The sequence below is a fragment of the Urocitellus parryii genome, chromosome 6 (assembly GCF_045843805.1).
Source record: "Urocitellus parryii isolate mUroPar1 chromosome 6, mUroPar1.hap1, whole genome shotgun sequence".
In the NCBI taxonomy this organism is placed as follows: domain Eukaryota; kingdom Metazoa; phylum Chordata; class Mammalia; order Rodentia; family Sciuridae; genus Urocitellus; species Urocitellus parryii.
In genome coordinates, this window is record NC_135536.1 from 197,888,908 (window position 1) to 197,905,468 (window position 16,561).

The following is a 16,561-nucleotide window of genomic DNA, read 5'->3' on the forward strand; positions in this document are numbered from 1 at the left end:
CAGTACAGGCTTTGCTAGAGCTCAGGACGGAGGTCAGGAGGACCTGCCCTGTGTCAGGGCGCATCTGGGAGGGGACGGCAGGCTGTCTCTGGGTTGGGGCACAGCACAGAGCCCTCAGAGCCCCACAGGAGCCCCCAGGAGCCCCGTCAGGGCGGGCCGGGCACTGCTTAGGCTCTCTGCCCTCACCAGAGTTACGGGTGCTGCCTCTCCCCTCTGAGGTGTAAAAGCAGAAGCAGCTCATGGCTTGCTGTAAGGACCCAGCGTGGCACCCAGCACAAAGGGTCTGACATACAGCAAGTGCTCAATAAATGTTGGCCACTCTGATGGTGCAGCTGCCTTCTGCAGTTCTCCCTGGTCTCTGGGTGGGCCTCAGAGGGGCTGGGGAGTTGGAATGCCCGGGCAGCTCCGGGACCCCTGGGTCTTTCCAAGGGACTGGTGGCTGTGTGTGGCTCGGGGAGGTGGTCTCGTTCATGTGCCAGCCCCACCGGGCTGGCTCTGTCACCCTACCTGTCTGTCTGAACAGCTGGGCACCAGCTCCCTGCAGAGCCATGGGAGGGCCCTGACCTGTGGCCCTGCCCCACCTGGCCTCCCTGTGCTGGGCTCACGGGCCTGGGCCCTCCCATGCTACTCTCCCCTGGAGCCCTCTCCTCCCACCTCCTGGAGCCCCAGAGGGAACCCCAGGGGGAACCTGGCTCAGCATCCCTGGCACCTCCCTCCTGGGAACCCAAGGTGCCCAAGGCGCACTCCCGTCGGCTGTGCCATGCTCAGCAGCGACTGCTCAGCTCACTCTGAGTAAGACATGGGCTTGACCCTGGGCAAGAACACAGCTGAGGGAGAAGGGGGGTGTTCAGCACCTCACACGGTGGGGGGAGCAGCACTTGGAATTCCCCAGGAGACCCTAGGAGACCCCCAAGTCAAAACGGCCACCCAGGGTCATCACTGCAGGGGCTGGACAATCAGGATCAAACCTTCATTGGTCTGAGGGTGAGATTCTGCCCCCCTGTCTCTGACTTGACTCTGTAAATGGCCCCGTGGGGATGGGCACTGCCCACGTGCACAGGAGCTGGGGTGTGGGCTCCCTTGGGCAGACCATCCTCTTGGGCTGGCACATGGAGCTGGCACCCTCAGGGAGCAGCCGGGCCTCTGGTCACAGCATCAGTTGGCCATGAGAGGTGGGCAGCCTTCGGCCCGTGGGCTGCTCATCATAGCAGAGGGGTCCCCTCTGCAGGAAGTTCCTCCTCTAAGGTGAGGGTACTGTGGCCAGGGGGTGCAGAGGCAGCCACCTCCTGCTGACGCTGGCCTGTCCTCCCCCTCTGGGTCCCGGAGGCCAGATGGGCGTGAACTTGGGGCCAGGCCTGGGCTACTGCAGATATGGATACTTTCAACCTGGCGGCCACTGCCCCGGTTCTGACCAGCCCAGATGGAGAGGCACGCCTGCCTGGTGTCCTGCTGGGGCTGCCAGTTCACGGGCCTCCTGGGGCCATGCTTCTTGACACTGGCCCTGGGGGCACTTCAGTCTGTGGATGCCATCTGAAGCCCAAGGCTTCCTGGCTGGCTCTTCCAGCCCTGCTGGGTTGGCACCTGGACTGGGCCTTGGGCACAGGCGTGTTACAGGGGGAGCCTCTGATGTGCTTCTTGGAGGGACTGGGTTGGGGGCCCAGGGTGTTGTGCCCTCTGCTGGGCTGTGACACTCACACGTGGGAGTGGCTTGTCTGCCCAGACCCACTGAGCCTGCAGGTGTCCCTCCGGGAGGGGAAGCAGGGCAGCTGGTAGGAGAGAAGGAGGGCTTGTCCCTGACCATTTCGCGCGTCACTATTGCGGGTGAGAAACCAGGGACAGGTGGAAGAGGAGGGGCACGTCCTGAGCCTCCCCTCCCTGTGGAGACCCCCATGTCACCAGCTGTGCCTGAGGCAGGGCAGTGCCACGTCCCTCTCTCTCCAGCTCCCCTTGGTCACCCAGCCCCTATTTTGTGTCAGGAGGGGTTCATTGGGGGGGGGGTGCCTTGGTCCCAACTCTGAGCTCTTTGTGGGACTTAGGCACACCTGGGAATGACTCACAGGTGAAGGGCTGGGGGAGGACAGGTCCCTGGAGGTTCTGAGAGCTGCTGGCCTCTTGCAATTTAGGTGGGCAAGGCCTTAGGGCCATGTCACCAGCCTCATGCTTTCCAAGTGTTGCCCTTCCCTGCTGGGTCACCTCTTCCCCACCAGGGCACGGAGGGAGGGCAGGTGGGAGCCCCCGGTGGGGAACTCGAGGGTACAGGGATGGCACAGACAGGAGTCCTTCTGCTCAGTGGGAACTGGACATCCCTCGCCTAGGGTTGGGGGAGTGCCTCTGGCCACAGGCCAGGATCGCCGGCTCCTTGCTCCTCAACTCCGACCCTGCAGGAGGATCAGTTCCTTAAAAGGGCTGTTCTTGGGCCTTCCCAACAGGTGCCCAGGGTGCAGCTGGAGTACACACTGATGTCAACCTCCCAGAGTGTCCTGGACGGGCGCCGAGGCCACCTCCACCCTGCTACACCAGAGGAACCAGGGTGACAACTGTCTGGGCTGAGTCCTGGGATGGCTCTGTGGGGAGGTGGCTCCAGGCCTCTCCAGGGACTGGAGTGAGGGCCTGAGAGTGCCCACCCCTGAGGGAGAGGACCCCCGTGTGGGGGTGGAGGCCCTACTCCAGGACACCTCTCTGCTGTGGACAGCCCTGCAGGAGCTCTCACCCACTTGGTGCAATGGTGGGGATGGGGACAGGGCTGTCTGAGCGGGCACTTGATCCTACGCCAGCACTGTGTGCCACGCCCCGGTTCCCAGAGGAGCAAGGACTGGACATCATGCTCAGGCCCCTGGCTCCAGGCCCCACCCTGGCTCCAGGCCCCACCCTGGCTCCAGGCTCCCATTGTCCCAGCGTGTGGCCGAGCACAGGACAGTGGTGCCAGTGAACAGCTGGTGACTGAGGGACTCAGGGTGCCCAGATCCCAGCCCAGGGTTGTCTCCCCACCGCTGCTGAGGGGGCTGGAGCCTGTGCTGGCTTCCCTGCCCCAGATGCCTCGGTTTCCGCCCCCAGACCTGCCACCCTGCCCTGGGTCTCTCCCTGGGCATGAGAAATGAGCCCCTGGGCCTGGGAAGTAGCCTGAGGTGTCCCAGATCTCCTGATAACAGAAGCACTGGGAGGCCCCAGATGGAGGCCGCGTGGAGGTAGAAGGGTCAGCTGTGGACGGAGGGAAACGTCTGATTTTTGGCATGCGACTGCCTCTGCAATGACATCATCAGAAGGTTCTCACTGACTGGGCAATAAAGCAGCTCATGACCCTGACTGCAGAATGCCCAGGGGAGCCAGCCTGCAGCCCTGGCCGTGGCCACTCCTGGCTTCAGCCGAGGCCCCTCATGGGCAGCAGCCCCACCAGGAGGGGGCTGCAGAGTCTTGCCCAAGCACCCTGCGGCCTGGCCCCGCCCTCGGCAATGCACCTCGGCCTGACGGGCAGCCTTGTCCACCAGGTATCCCCAGGAATGGCCCATTCCAGCCAGGACCTGAGCATGGGCCAGCCGATGACCTCACTCCCCAGCTGCAGGGCGGTTAGCTGGGGGAGCTGGGGTACCACCCTGGGGTGGGGGCCAAGGGCCGGGGGGTCCGTGGCTTCCAGCACAGCTTCCTGCAGGCTCTCAGTTCCCAGAGGGGGAGGGAAGCAGGAGAGGCCACAGGGGGAGGTGACAGGAAGGCCAGGGCTGCGGCTCTCGGCCCCACTGCCTCTGAGACCTGTGTCTCACCAGGAAAACAGGCCTCCAGGGACTGGACGCTGTGGGACCCGGGACCCTCTTCTGGAGGTGGCAGGTGCAGAGGAGGCCCCTCACTGGACCTCCCAGCACTCGGAAGCAACCTCGTGGAGCTGCACCCTCAACATGTGGCCACACGCCGCAATTCCAGTCGCCACCCTAGAGACATCCCCAACCCAGGAGGGATGAGCCTCTCCCCTGCCCACCTCAGTCCCCTGCTCAAGCCAATTCCTTCTCAACAGAGGGCCTGAGAGCCAGAGACAGAGGGGCTGGGGAATGGGAAAGCCAGCTGCGCCCCAGCCAGTCACCCCAGAACACACTGCTCAGCCTCCGTGTGGGCTCTTGGCCCACGGCCCACTGGGCCCATATCAAAGTGCTGGTCAGGCCCGTCTCCCGAGTCAGGGTCTTTTCCAGGCTCACGTGGTGGTCTCATAGTTGAGCTTGATTTGTAAAACAGAGATGCCTGTTCTCTGTGGCGGTGGCCGGGGGTGGTGGCCGGGGTGGCTCTCAGCCCCTGGAGCTGCATGGAGAGCTCTTGTGGCTCCTGGGGGAGATCATATCATGTCACCTTGTTAAACCAAGTCCACCCCTTGTGACATCTCATGAAAGAGGTCAAGGCTTCTGTTTACGGGGTGACTCTAGGGAACTCTACAAGGCGAGTGCCCCAGGGACAGTGGTTTGGGGATTCCAAAGAAAGCTGAGAGATAGCCCCTTGTCCCCTGGACTGAGGGCCACCTCTGTGGGACACCCCAGGCTTTGCCACCCTCAGGGCTGAGGACTCCCACAGCCAGCTGACCCAGCAGGGCATCCCTGCGTCCCACATGCCCAGCCCAAGCTCGGGGCAGGAGGTTTTGGAGGGAACCCTAACCCTCAGCAGCGCGTCCCAGATAGAGGCTCAATCACTGTCATGGCTTGCCGTCTGCACAAGAGTTCCCTGGAGGATTCCATTGCAATAACTCATCAGGCACATGATAAATCCAGGGAATACCTCCTGGTTGGGAGAAGCCAGATCCGACTTTCTCTGGAGCTTTCCAAGCAGGCAGGGCCATGCATCAGCTCTAACACACTTTGTTACCTGGGAGGCTCCCTCCTGCAGGAAGGGCTCCCAGGGAAGCCGACCCGGAAGAGGGAATTGTGCTCAGGGACCCCAGAGCCTGGCAGTCCCCCCACTGAGTGCAGTCTTTGCTCAGCTGATTGGCACCAGGGGGAGAGGTAAATAGGGGTGCCGAGAGGAGGAGAAAGGAGGACCAGCCACCGCCACCTGCCCATCAGCTGCAAGCTCCTGTGGAGACAGGACGGGTGCCCACAGGAGACAGATTCCCCTTGCAGAGCTCCTGGCTGAACCAGCTGCCGCTGAGGTCTGCTGCTCAGGGCCCGTGTGGATGTCACAGGCCCTCTCCAGGAGGGACAAGCTGGGCCGTGGGAAGCTAGTGGGATGCATGGGCCAACTGCAGGATGTGGGGATAGATCATGGAGCGAGATTGCGGTCTCCTCCCCCCCAGATGCTGGACTGGAGCTGGCTGAGACTGGCCTGGCAGAGCCTGGAGCCCTGGGCTCCTGAGGAGCAGAGCCCCCTCCAGGCAGCCGCCTCCCGGCAAAGTACACAGCCAGGGGCTCCTTCACTACGGAGCCCAAGACCCCGGGCTGGATTTCACGTGGGGATGCTGCCGGCAGGGTCACGTTCCTCCTGGGAGTTGGAGTGAGTGGCCACGGCAGGACAGGGCGGGTGGTCTTGTAGGATCAGTGGTGTGTGCTGGCCATGCTCCAACCAGCACCTGCCCCCTTGCCAGCTCAGGTGTTTGTATTTCTGTTTCTGTTTCTGTACCTGTCTGCTCTGCTGGTCCTAGAACCCAGGGCCTTGCTCGTGCTAGACAGGTGCTCTACCAGAGCCAGAGCAGCACCTACTTGAATCTGTCAAGTGACTTTGTGGCCATTATGCCAGCAACAGCATCAGAGCCACACACCCCCCCCCAACAAGCTCATATAAATGCAGAGTCCTGGTGCCTCCTGGGCTGTCCATTGGGGGTTTCAGGGTGTGAAACCCAGCACACTGGACACTTCTACCCAGTGATCGGCAGCAGCCATCAGCAAAGGCCACGGGAGGCCTGGGATCATGCTGAGCAGTAGAAACCCCTCCAATGGTGCTCCACCACGAGGAGCGTCCCCTCCACCCAAGGGCATCTCACTGGGGCAGAGCCAGGTTCAGAGACTGCCTGTCCACTGAGTGGCCTTTGGTAGATGTTAGGGTTTGGGCATGAGGGGTCCCCCAAAGTTCCTGTGAATGCAGGAATGCTCATAGGTGAAATGACTGGACTGTGGGAGCTGTGACTTGATCAGCTCACCCTGATTGAAATGGACTGACTGGGTGGACTGAGGGCAGGGGTCCCTGGGGTCATGACCTGGAGGTGTTCTTCTTCTTGAGGTTCCTTCCCCAATCTCCCTCTCTCTCTCTCTCCCCCCACCCCACTGGGAGTCGAGAAGCTTCCTTCCACTGGACTCTTCCACCATGATGTGCTACCTCTCCTCGGGTCCCAGCAATGGAGCCAGCGGTCCACAGATTGAGAGCTTTGAAAATGTGAGCCCCAAATAAACTTTCCCTCCTCTAAGGTGTTCTTGTTGGGTGTTTTGGTCACAGTGATGAAGGATGAACTAAAACAGAAGTTGGTACTGAGAAGTGGAGTCATCGCTGTGGCTAGCCTGACCTTGGGGTTCAGGAGCCTTTGGAGCTCGTTTGTGGGGGGAATTTTGAAAAGTTTAGAGATTCAGACTGGAAAAGCCTTCAAATGTTGTGAGCAGAGCTTAGGGGGAGATTCTGGCAGCTCAGAAGACAAGAATGCTGATAGGATTGTGGACGGTGCTCATGAGTTTCCACAGGGAAATGAGGACTCCCCTGGGCGGACTGCAGGTCACTCCTGCTCTGTTCTGGCAAAGAACTTGTCTACATTTTACCCATGTCCTGAGAGTGCGTGCGGCTGAATTCAAAAGTGATGAACTGATTAATTTGCTGTAGAAAATTTCAATATTCAGTTGACAATATTCAGTCAATGGCATGGATACTCTGGGCAGTTTTTAGCCAAGTTTACTGTGAAAAATGGGGGTAGAAATAAAAAAAACTGAAGAATGTTAAAAACTTGAAGTTGGACCAGAAAAATGCATGTAAAGTTGGGGCCAAGAAGGATGTGCTTGTTGGAGAGACCTCAGGCCAAAGGACCCTCAGGGCTGAGCACAGGGACCTGGGAGAGAGGGCCTGAGGGCATCTCAGGAATTTGCAAGACCACACCGACTACAGGCTCCAGGCTCCAGATGAGAAAATTACTTTGAAAGGAGATCGTGGGGCACCCTGCTCACACGAGGTGGCGGGGCGTGGGGGCTAGGAAGTTGTCTCACAGCGCTGAGGGGCACAGATATTCAGATGGGAGGGGCCAGGTTTCACGCAAGGTGGAAAACCTTGGTATCATCCTTGTGATGCTGGTTCTGCAGGGATGCAGGAGGCTAGGTTAAGGGATTCTGGAGGCTTCCACCAAAGTCTCAAAGGAAGACCTGGGTGGCCAGGCAAAGGGTGGCAAGGTTGGAGTCCCTGTGGGCAGCTCCCCAGAGGCAGATGTCGGAGGTTGTGGAGGTGAAGCTGACGCTGGAGTGGAGACCTTGGGAACTAAGAGACGCTGGGAGCTGGGAGCGCGGACTGACTCTGAGAAAGCTGCTGGCTGTGCACGTGCCAGGCAGGAGGAGAGCCCAGGTGGCACCTGGCAAGGCCAGAGGGGCTGGGCTGCCAAGCGCTTTGGAGAGCACATTTCACAGCCACGTGTCTGAGGTACTGAGTGCAGAGTTCCTGGGCCTGCGTACCCGGCTGGATTTGGGTCCCATTTCTTCTTTCTGTGCCCCATCCATCTCTTTTCCAAAGTAAATGTTCACTCTGTGCCACTGTATTTTGAACACATGAATCTGTTTTTTATTTTTACAGGGCTCATGCTGGGAGTTCGCCTTGAGTCTCGGAGGAGACTGAGTAATGCTGGAATGTTAAGATTTGGGACTTGTCAGGATTGACTGAATGCATTCTGCTCTTGAGATGGGCATTAGCTTTTAGGAGCCAGGGGCACAATGTCATGGTTTGGATATTAGGAGGCCCCCAGTGCCCCTGTGCTGGTGCACAGAGTTCAGAGGTGACACAGCTGGACTGAGGGCTGCGACCTCAGCAGCCCACCTGGCTGGAGTGGACTGATGGGTGGTGACTGCAGGTGGGCGTGGTGGGAGGTGGTCATGGGGCTGCCCTGGAAGGCGCATCTTGCCTGCGGCCCCTTCCCCCTCTCTCTGCTTGCTGGCTGCATGGAGGGGGCAGCTCCCCTCTGCTGGGCCCCTCCCCCATGGTGTGCACCCTGGGCCCAGAGCCCTGGACTGTGGACTGAGGCTGTTTCCCTCCTGTTTTATTTAGGGGTATTTTGGTCACAGTGAGGAAAAGCTGACTGAGATAGTGGGATGTCCAGGGTGACTGGGCTGCAGGCAGAGCACACCAGGGGGAGCAGATCCCCAGGTGGTGAAGTGGGAACTGGCTGCAGCCAGGCCTGGTCCTCTTCTTGCACACTGTGGAAACCCTCCTCATCACCCCTCCACGGGGAACGTCTGCACAGGGTGGTGTTCCCTTGGCCCATGCCAGGCAGCACTGCTGAGCGTGGGATGCAGTGCTGCAGGAAGTGCTCAACCTGGGGCCTGACACCGGCAGAGGGTCCGTGGCACCTTCTGGGTCTGTGACCTCTCCCCAGCACTCTGAGGCTCCCCCACCTATGGCTGGGCACTGCTGTGCCCTCCCACAGCCTCTCTGGGGTAGTGACCATCTCCTCACAGCAAGCACACCACCCAACTATTGAACCCCAGGTGGCAGGAAGACAGCTGCACGGGGTGGCCTCCACCTCAGACCCAGATCTTCAGATGGCCCTGGGGACACATCCTTATGCTGATTGAGGTTTTGGAGATGGAGATCAAGACTGGCACCATGACAACTCAGGACAAGGCAGCTCAGGCCCCCAGACTGCACACGGGCTGCAGAAGCAGCTGCCTGCAGAGACGGGCAGCATTGGGATGTCCCTGCCCAGGACTCGGGGCTTGGCCCAGCGGCCCTCTGGTGTCTACCTAGGGGAGGGCTCAGACCCCCTCATAGCTCAAGCACGCTGTGACATTTATAGATGTTATACGCAGGGAACAGAAACGCATCCCAAATTAAACAAAACCCCAGAGAGGGCCCGCGTGGGCCCTGGGAAGGGTGTCCTGCCCCCATCCTCGCGGGCTCCTCCGGCAGCTGTGCCTGGCAGCAGTTCAGATCCTTATCCAAGTGAACTTGTTTTTTAAGTACCTTTGTAACAATCCCAGAATGAATATTCACAGGGCAGTGACAAGAAGCAGACCAACTGCGGCTTCCAGAGGACATGCCAGGGGCAGCCCTGGGAGGGGAGACCCCAGGAGCCCTCTAGGCCAAGCAGGTGGGGAGCTCGTGCTAAAGATCAAGGGAGCCAGGGCCTGCGCCCTTCCCAGGGCCCTTTGGGAGGAGGCGGGAGGCCGAGGCCAAGTGCAGGGAGAAGCTGAGAACTTGGCCTCTGCTGGAGGGAGCCCAAGCTTCTGGGGCTGGTGATGAGGAGGCAGGGCCCTGCCAGGGTCTATCCCAGGTGACCTGGACAGGACAGTCCCAGGGGCCCCCCAGTTTGCCTTGGAGGCAGCCCCCTCCAAGGGGGCTTCAGTGAGCCCCAGGGAAGGAGGAGGGGCAGGGCTCCACCCAGCAAGGGGGACCCTGGTGGCTCAAAGGGCATGTCCTTCAGGCACTTGAAGCAAGAGTCCTCTGTCCCAAACCTGCTCTCCGTGCAGCTTCACCAAGTCTGCACAGACGAGCAGGTGACGTCCCTAGCTCTGCCTGGACAGAGGCCCTGGCCTGGCCCCACCCCCTCAGGAGCATCCGTGTGGGCTGCAGGTGTCCTGGACCCCAACACCAGAACCCTTCCCCAGATCAGGGGGAAGCTCTGCTTGGTGGGGAGGGAGAGGGACATGGGGGATCCTGGTAGGAAGGGAGGGTTGGGACCCAGAAAGGACCCCGCCATGTGGGAAGAGGGGCATCAGGCACTCCACCAGGGTTCCCCGGCACCCATGCCTGGCCTGCAGGGCTCCCCTGACACCCCTGCTGCATCTCCCGGGGGCAGTGGGGGCAGGGCTCACAGAGGTGGAAATGGAGGTGGCCGCTGGCGCACGTGGGTCCGGGAGCACTGGAGAGGAGCATGGAATGCTCACCTCCTCCCAGCACAGCCGGAGACACCTCCCACCTGTCCTGATGGGAGATGCGATCTGAGAAAATTCGGAGGCCAGGGGGAGAGTGGCCCTGGGCCCCAGGGCCTGCCTGCTTGGCCGTGCGCTCACACTCTGTCCATGAGGCTGATTATGGCCCTCTCCCTGAAGTGGGTCTGGATGCCCCTCCTGGGGGCCACAGGGACCCTACCCCCTGTCTCAGGGGACATCCCGGGGTGGTGTCTCAGGGGAAAGGATGGCTCCGTGTTGAGAGGGTCAAAGGACTTTCGCCTGGAGTTTTGGGCTTAGGTGGTGACCTGTGCTGTCAAGCAGCTTCCTGAGAAAACCCACCAGGAGGCTGAGCCTTCCGGACTCAGGGCAGCCTCCCACCCAGGGCAGCAGAGGCTCAGGCGGCGGGCAGCTGTGCACTAGGGCTTCCTCCAGGACGGAGGCTGCAGGGGCCTGTACACACTGGTCAGGGTCGGCTTCGATTTCCCCAGCGCCCCACAGGCCTCCCCTGCTCTGAGGCCCCCGGTTATGTTTCAGCCCAGAGGGCCTGTGGTCCTTCCTGCTGCTCCTTCCTTTCCTCCTTCTTGGCCACCCGGGGCCAGGGTCCAGCTGGAGAGAGAGTGCAGAGGCACCGGGGCGCAGTCCTGGTGGGCCTCCTAGAGGGTGGCATGGATCTGCTGGAAGAGACGGGGAGGCGGCAGGAGGCCTCGGGGCCTGTGCACAGACCTGGAGGCAGAACCCCATAAGGCTACTTGGGGTTCATGGGAGTAGATGGGTCTGCTGGGCGTGGGCCTGTTCAGGGAAGGGGAAGGGCAGGCAGGCTGGCCCCGCGACTGCAGCTTGGGGGCTCAGGCAGAGGGAGACGTGGTGGGGCCTACCTGGCAGCCGCTTTGCTTGTGGGGGGCAGCTGGGAGAGATGCGTGTGAAGTCCACAGAGACGAGACTCCTGGGAGCTAGGGGCATGACTGTGGCTGAGGAGACAGAATGGAGGGGACAGAGTGAGTGACCCTGGGCAGGGAGTCTGTCACTGTGAGGGACCACCCGCAGTCCCTGGGACTTGGTACCGTATGTCCTCCTGAGCTGGGCCTGCCCCCAGTCCCGGTGGTGCTGTCCCATGTCCTTCCCTCCCTGAGCCACCTCCAAGTTCCTGGGAGTGCAGACTCTAGAGTGACTGGGAAAGTGCGTAGTGACCGTGACCCTGAAGAGCTGGGACGACTCCTTGGGCTCTGACGGCTGCACCTCTGCAGGAGTCAGCAGCCTTCACTGCGATCGAATTCACATTTGCAGCAGATTCTTAAAGTGCAGCCAGAACTGGTCCCTGGGCCTTTGTCCCTGTGTCCTCCACCCTGTCCCTGCTGCGGGACCAACTCTTTAAACCAGTGCTTCCTTCTCCCTGGGAGTGGGAATCACCCGGGCAGAAAGCTCTCTGCGAGGGCGCAAGGGCCCCGTAGGTGAGGGACCTGGCAGCTCCCCTTTCTGGCTCTGCAGGGCCAGGCCTGGTGGGCAGGGGTGGGCCAGCCCTGATTGTCCCCAGGGCGATGGCAGCCTGCAGTGATGGGGTGGGTGTGTCTGTGGGAGAGGCTCCCTTCCCACTCCAACAAGGCTCCCCCCAGTGACCCCCAAAGGCAGGAGAGTCTACAGATCCCTCTGGGGGGTTGCGGTGCTCAGGAAGCAGGGAAGTGACCTGTCCCTCCCCACCCTGCCCCGGGGGCCTGGTAGACCCCTTTCCTCCAGCAGGTGTCTGCGTCCCCTGCTGAGGAGATGCTGCTGGAGGGGGAAGCTGGGCTGGGGTGGGGGCTTCCAAGCGCAGGGGTGACCCCAGAGCTCAGTCTCTACCCCAGGGTGCTCCTTGTGTCCCGGCCCTCCGGGCCTCCATCTGGATGCTCCATGGGAGCTGGGCTCATGGGCAGGGCAGTGCTGACCTGAAGCTTCTGAGTAGCCCAGGCGGAGGCTCCAGGGGTGCCAGGCAGGTGGAGCCTCAAAGGCCCCCACAAGGGCTGCTGGGCGGGCCGTCTCTGTTCTGGACGGGATGGCCACTGCTGGAAACAGACTGCTCTCTGCGACACCATGGCAGTGAAATACCCCTTTCTTTACGAGCTGCTGGAGAGCTTCCCACTGCCCCTGAGGGAGGTGTGTGGGTGTGCGGTGCTGTGCGGGCTCAGTGGGGCCTGCAGCAAGCAGCCTCCCCGCGGGGTGGGCAGCAGGGTCCTCCAGCAGCAGGACAGGCATGCCTTGTGCCCACAGGCTTTCCACCCTTGGCTCTGCCCCCGTCCCTCCCTGAGATGGCACATGCCTGCAGATGCGGGGCAACGGCACTGGGCCACACTCCTGTTGCGGGGACTCTGTGCTCCCTGGCCTCATGGAGGCTCTGAGAAGTCCTGCAGGCCAGGCCTGCCCTCCACGGGCTGGACACAGGTAGCCGTCAGGGCAGCAGTTTCAGGAGCACCCTAGGGTCCCTCAAGCGCTCAGGGCTTGTGGACCTACCACTCAGACAGAAGAGAAATGTCCAGCTGACCAGGGCCCAGATGTTTTCTGGCATTGACCAGAGCTGGCAGAGCCTGGCAGGTCCTGGGCAGGGAGGATCATGGGGCTCCTGGATAGGCCAGGCCCCTGTGTGCCAGCCTTCTCTCTGGGTGGCTCCAGCATCCGTGTCCACAGGCTCAGCTGCTGGAAGCAAAGTGAGGGTGTCCACTAGTTGCCCAGCTCTCCTGAGAGCAGCCCTTCAATCTGCCCCATCAGGATGACCAGTCCCTCCCTGCCCAGGGGTCTTTTCTGACCCTGAGCTGCTCTGCCCAGCTCCTGCCAGGGCTCCGGCTCTGCTGCACATGGATGCAGGCTGCAGGGTGGTCTGGAGATGTGGGCAGGGGGTGTGATGGTCCTGCGGCTGCTGTGGCAAATGGCCACCCACTTAGTGGCTTAAATACACAAATTGATTTGCTTATCGCTCTGGGAGTAGGAGTCCAATGTGAGGTGTCAGCAGGGCGATCCCTGGGGCTGCCAGGGAGGTCTGTGTCCTGCCTGTACAGCTGCTAGAGCCACTCGGTCCCTTGCTGGAGGCTCTCCTCCATCTTCAAAGCCAGCAGCATTGACCCTCCACTTCTCTTGGATTCTGCCTCCCTCTGAGGAGGACCTCAGTGACTTAAATACGCTGAACCCTGGATAATCCAGGATGGTGCCCAACTCAGGATGCTTCACTCCATCCCATAAGCAGAGTTCCTTTTGCCACAGAAGGCGACATAGGTGTAGGGTCTGGGGCCGGGACCTGGGCGTCCCTGGGGGCAGAGCATTGTCCTGTCCACCACATGGGGAATATGGCAGCACATGGGCTGGGAGTGTGAACTTGAAGCCTCTGCAGCTCTGTGGCTGACCCTGGGAAGGTCCCCAGGGAGGCAGCAGTGGGGCCCTTGCATCCTGCTCTGGGCTTCTCAGGTCAGTGTGCCCAGGTGACACTGTGTCCGGCTCTTTTCCTCGGCGCCACCACCTTTCCAGGTCTGCCCTGTGTGGCCTGTGCCAGCAGGGGCAGCTGGTGTGTGCCGCTCTCCAGGGCTGAGCTGCTCTTACCTGGAGCAGCTCCCTGGCTGTTTCCCGATGGCTCCGCCAGCTGGGGTCATCTGAGGTGTGGGGTGTACACTGGGCTCTGCACAGGGTCAGGCAGCAGACATGTGTAGTCAGGTGCAAAGGCCCTGGGGAGAGCTGAGAGGTGCCCACCCTGTGGGGTGCCCCCAGCACCCACGGCCACCGGAACTACGGAATGCTGAGGTTGAAGAAATCACCTGCTTCGTCTCCACGATGTGCTGAGAGGTGAATGCTCATGTGGCCCCAGGAGAGAATGTCAGGTGCAGTCTCTCTGATGAGGGGACCTGGCACCCATCCTGCTCCTCATCCAGTTCGAGGACGGGCCCTTGTTGAGGTGTAAATCACTGGAGACAACCCAAGAGCTTGCTGAACGGAGCCCCGAGGTGGCGGGGTCTTTGCCTCATTTTCCTGGGTGATGGGCTTCCCGAGGTGTCAGGTGCAGTAGCTGGGAGCCCACAGATGCAGCCTTGGGAGGGTCCAGCACAACTTCTGCTGACGGGGACCCTTACCACTGCGGTTCTTGAAGCACCTTCCTGGTAGGGGTGACCCCGCCTGGGGCTGTACTGATCCTGTCCTGCCCCCCATGGGACCCCAGGATCACCCCTAGCCCCACAGCTGGACACACCTGAACAGGTTCCAGCCAGAATCTCTGGCCCTGAGAGGCACCGCCCTGGGCCTAGTTGTCCAGTGGCCAGTGGATCTATCAGCAGTTGATTGATGGAGTCCCTCGTCCACTCATTTACTAAGTAGAAGTGACACTGTCTGGGGCCTCACTCCAAAGGGCTATCCTGAGGGACTGGGACAACGCTATGGCCGTAGCCGAGCCCTGTCGGGAACTTGCCCACAGCTCAGCTCCTCCTCGCACAGGAGTGCCCAGCCCACCCTGCCTCCGTGAGGTAGTTCAGACAGCCGACTCTGGGCTGGCCTGAGGCCTCCCTGCTGTGACACGGGGAGGACGGAGCTGACCAGGTGAGGTGACCTCAGGGGCAGCCTCCCCCAGCCGGTGCTGTGGGGCAGGAAACTGGAGCAGGTTCTGGGTGACAGAGGTCCCTCCCCTGCACCAGAACTTCCAGCAGAGTGGCCTGCAGACCCTTGGGCTGGCCATGCCTCGCTACACACGCTGGACTGGCCCTGTCCAGTAGTGCTGGAGGAAAGTGGCTGGACGGGATTGCGAGGAGGTGGACAGCAGGTGTGGGGAGTGGGTCCCACTGAGGACCTCTCCCCGACCCCCTCAGCGGGGCACAGGGATCACTCAGGCCACTCTGCTGGGACCAGAGTGAGGCCGAGCCCAGGCGGTGGTCCTTCCGTGGCACGGTGCCCCAGCCCAAGACCAAGCATGGGTGCACACGGGGCTCCTGCCTGTGGAGTCCCATGCAGCAAAGGGGACGCTCCTGGATGGGCAGCTGCTCCCCTGGCCCAGCTCTGTAGCCACCCTCTGGACAGGGCTCAGCAGCCGGGGCCCACCCTCCTCTTGCCTGCACAGTGAGGTCCCCACCTGGGACGAGGTGCCCTGTGGCCCGGATGCAGGCGTCCCCCTGGGGACACCAAGGGCATGCTTCCACTTACCCAGACTCCAGGGCCCCCTGGTCAGGTCGAGGGCAGCTGTCCTCCACATCCTGGGCCTGGGGCTCCCTCCCCTGGCTCTCCAGGCTTCCCTCTGGCTACACTCAGCCGGTCCTGGGTGCAGGGCGACTCCAGGTGTGGGGACGGGACAGGGCTGTGGGGGCGCAGAAAGAGGGGCCAGTGCCCCAGCACTCTCCACGTCTCTGGGCTCCTTGGCCCCACTCCAGGCCTGTAAGACCACCCTGGACCCGCCCAAGCTTCCCCCAGCAGTTCCTTCTAGAAGGCCTCCCTACCCAGTCTACACGCGTTTGTTCAACGGTGCGTGGTCCCTCTCCCACCCCGACACGGGGGCCACTAGCACAGGTGGCCATGAGACAAACATCACACCTAAGATAGGGGGGTTCAGGCTGCAGCTGCGCCAGCCTCTCAAACACCCGGCAGCCTCAGGTGCATGGCAGGGCCAGGTGGGGCAGCACGGGTGTCCACCACGGGTGTCCTATGGGACAAGACGGGGATTGCTCACAACTCCTATATTCATTCCTGTGTTAACTCCCCTGCAGGTGTCCCCTGGGGACACCCAGGGCAGGTTCCAGGGTGGGGCCCAGGCCCTGGCTCACACTCTCCAGTGTCCCCTGTAAAGGGGGTGGTCTTGGCCCTCAGGGACTGAAGCAAGAGCACAGGTCTGCCTTCCCACCTGGCCCGCTCCCCCATGGAGGGGGTGACAGAATGTCCACCTCAGGGATGCCTCACAGCCCGGCAGACTCCTCACAGAAGCTTCTGGAACATGCAATTTCCCAGTGCTGCACATGCCTGCTGCTGTGATGGCCGTGTTCTGGGTAAATGATGCTCTGGTTTCTGGCTTTGTCCTCGACCCTGGGGACCTTGGGAACTGGCATCAGCCTTTCTGCTGGGAAGAGGGGGCCCTGTGTGAAACACTGGGCTATGTCCTTCATAGGGGCTGGAGCTGGCCTTGCTGCCACACTGGACCCCACCCCAGCTCAGCCAGCTCAGGGACCCTCCTCCATGCGCTCACCCTCAGGGGCTGGGACAGGAGTGTCCAGCAGCTTAATAATGGCCACCATGTGGCTTTCCATCTTGTCTCTCCCCAGCCTCTGCAGACCCAGCCTGGGCAGCATCCTCACAGGGAGAGGACGGTAAGCCCCGGAGGTGACCTGGGAGCACATCCTTGCCTCTGTGCCTGGGGACCTGACATGGTGCATGCGAATTCTTCACCATGTCCCCCACGTTTGGTGCTGGTGTGCATGCTTGGAGCAGCCTGGGCCCTGTCCTGCCCCTGACTGGTTTTCAAGCAGCTTCCGGAACAAGGGCAGGCCTCTTGCTGCCCAGGCTCTGCCTGGGTTTAAGGACCCCAGGAGCTGGTTGCCCACCCC

At 61.6% G+C, this 16,561-nt stretch overlaps 1 protein-coding gene across 3 annotated transcripts; it reads right to left on the reverse strand.

Moving 5' to 3' along the window:
* Nucleotides 1-7,677: 7,677 nt before the first annotated feature.
* Nucleotides 7,678-14,903, reverse strand: LOC113196123 (uncharacterized). 3 transcript variants are annotated; one of them, XM_077799964.1, is made up of 6 exons: nucleotides 13,805-14,903; nucleotides 13,593-13,668; nucleotides 12,516-12,695; nucleotides 11,954-12,436; nucleotides 10,910-11,002; nucleotides 7,678-10,705 (listed from the first exon to the last, which is right to left on the reverse strand). In XM_077799964.1, exons 3-6 carry the CDS (start codon nucleotides 12,568-12,570, stop codon nucleotides 10,299-10,301), a joined length of 1,038 nt encoding a protein of 345 aa, XP_077656090.1. In that variant the 5' UTR covers nucleotides 12,571-12,695; nucleotides 13,593-13,668; nucleotides 13,805-14,903; the 3' UTR covers nucleotides 7,678-10,298. The 3 variants fall into 3 exon arrangements, with proteins under 3 accessions (XP_077656090.1, XP_077656091.1, XP_077656089.1); XM_077799965.1 differs by having other exon boundaries at nucleotides 7,678-10,757; XM_077799963.1 differs by having other exon boundaries at nucleotides 7,678-10,708; nucleotides 12,516-12,698.
* Nucleotides 14,904-16,561: the final 1,658 nt, after the last annotated feature.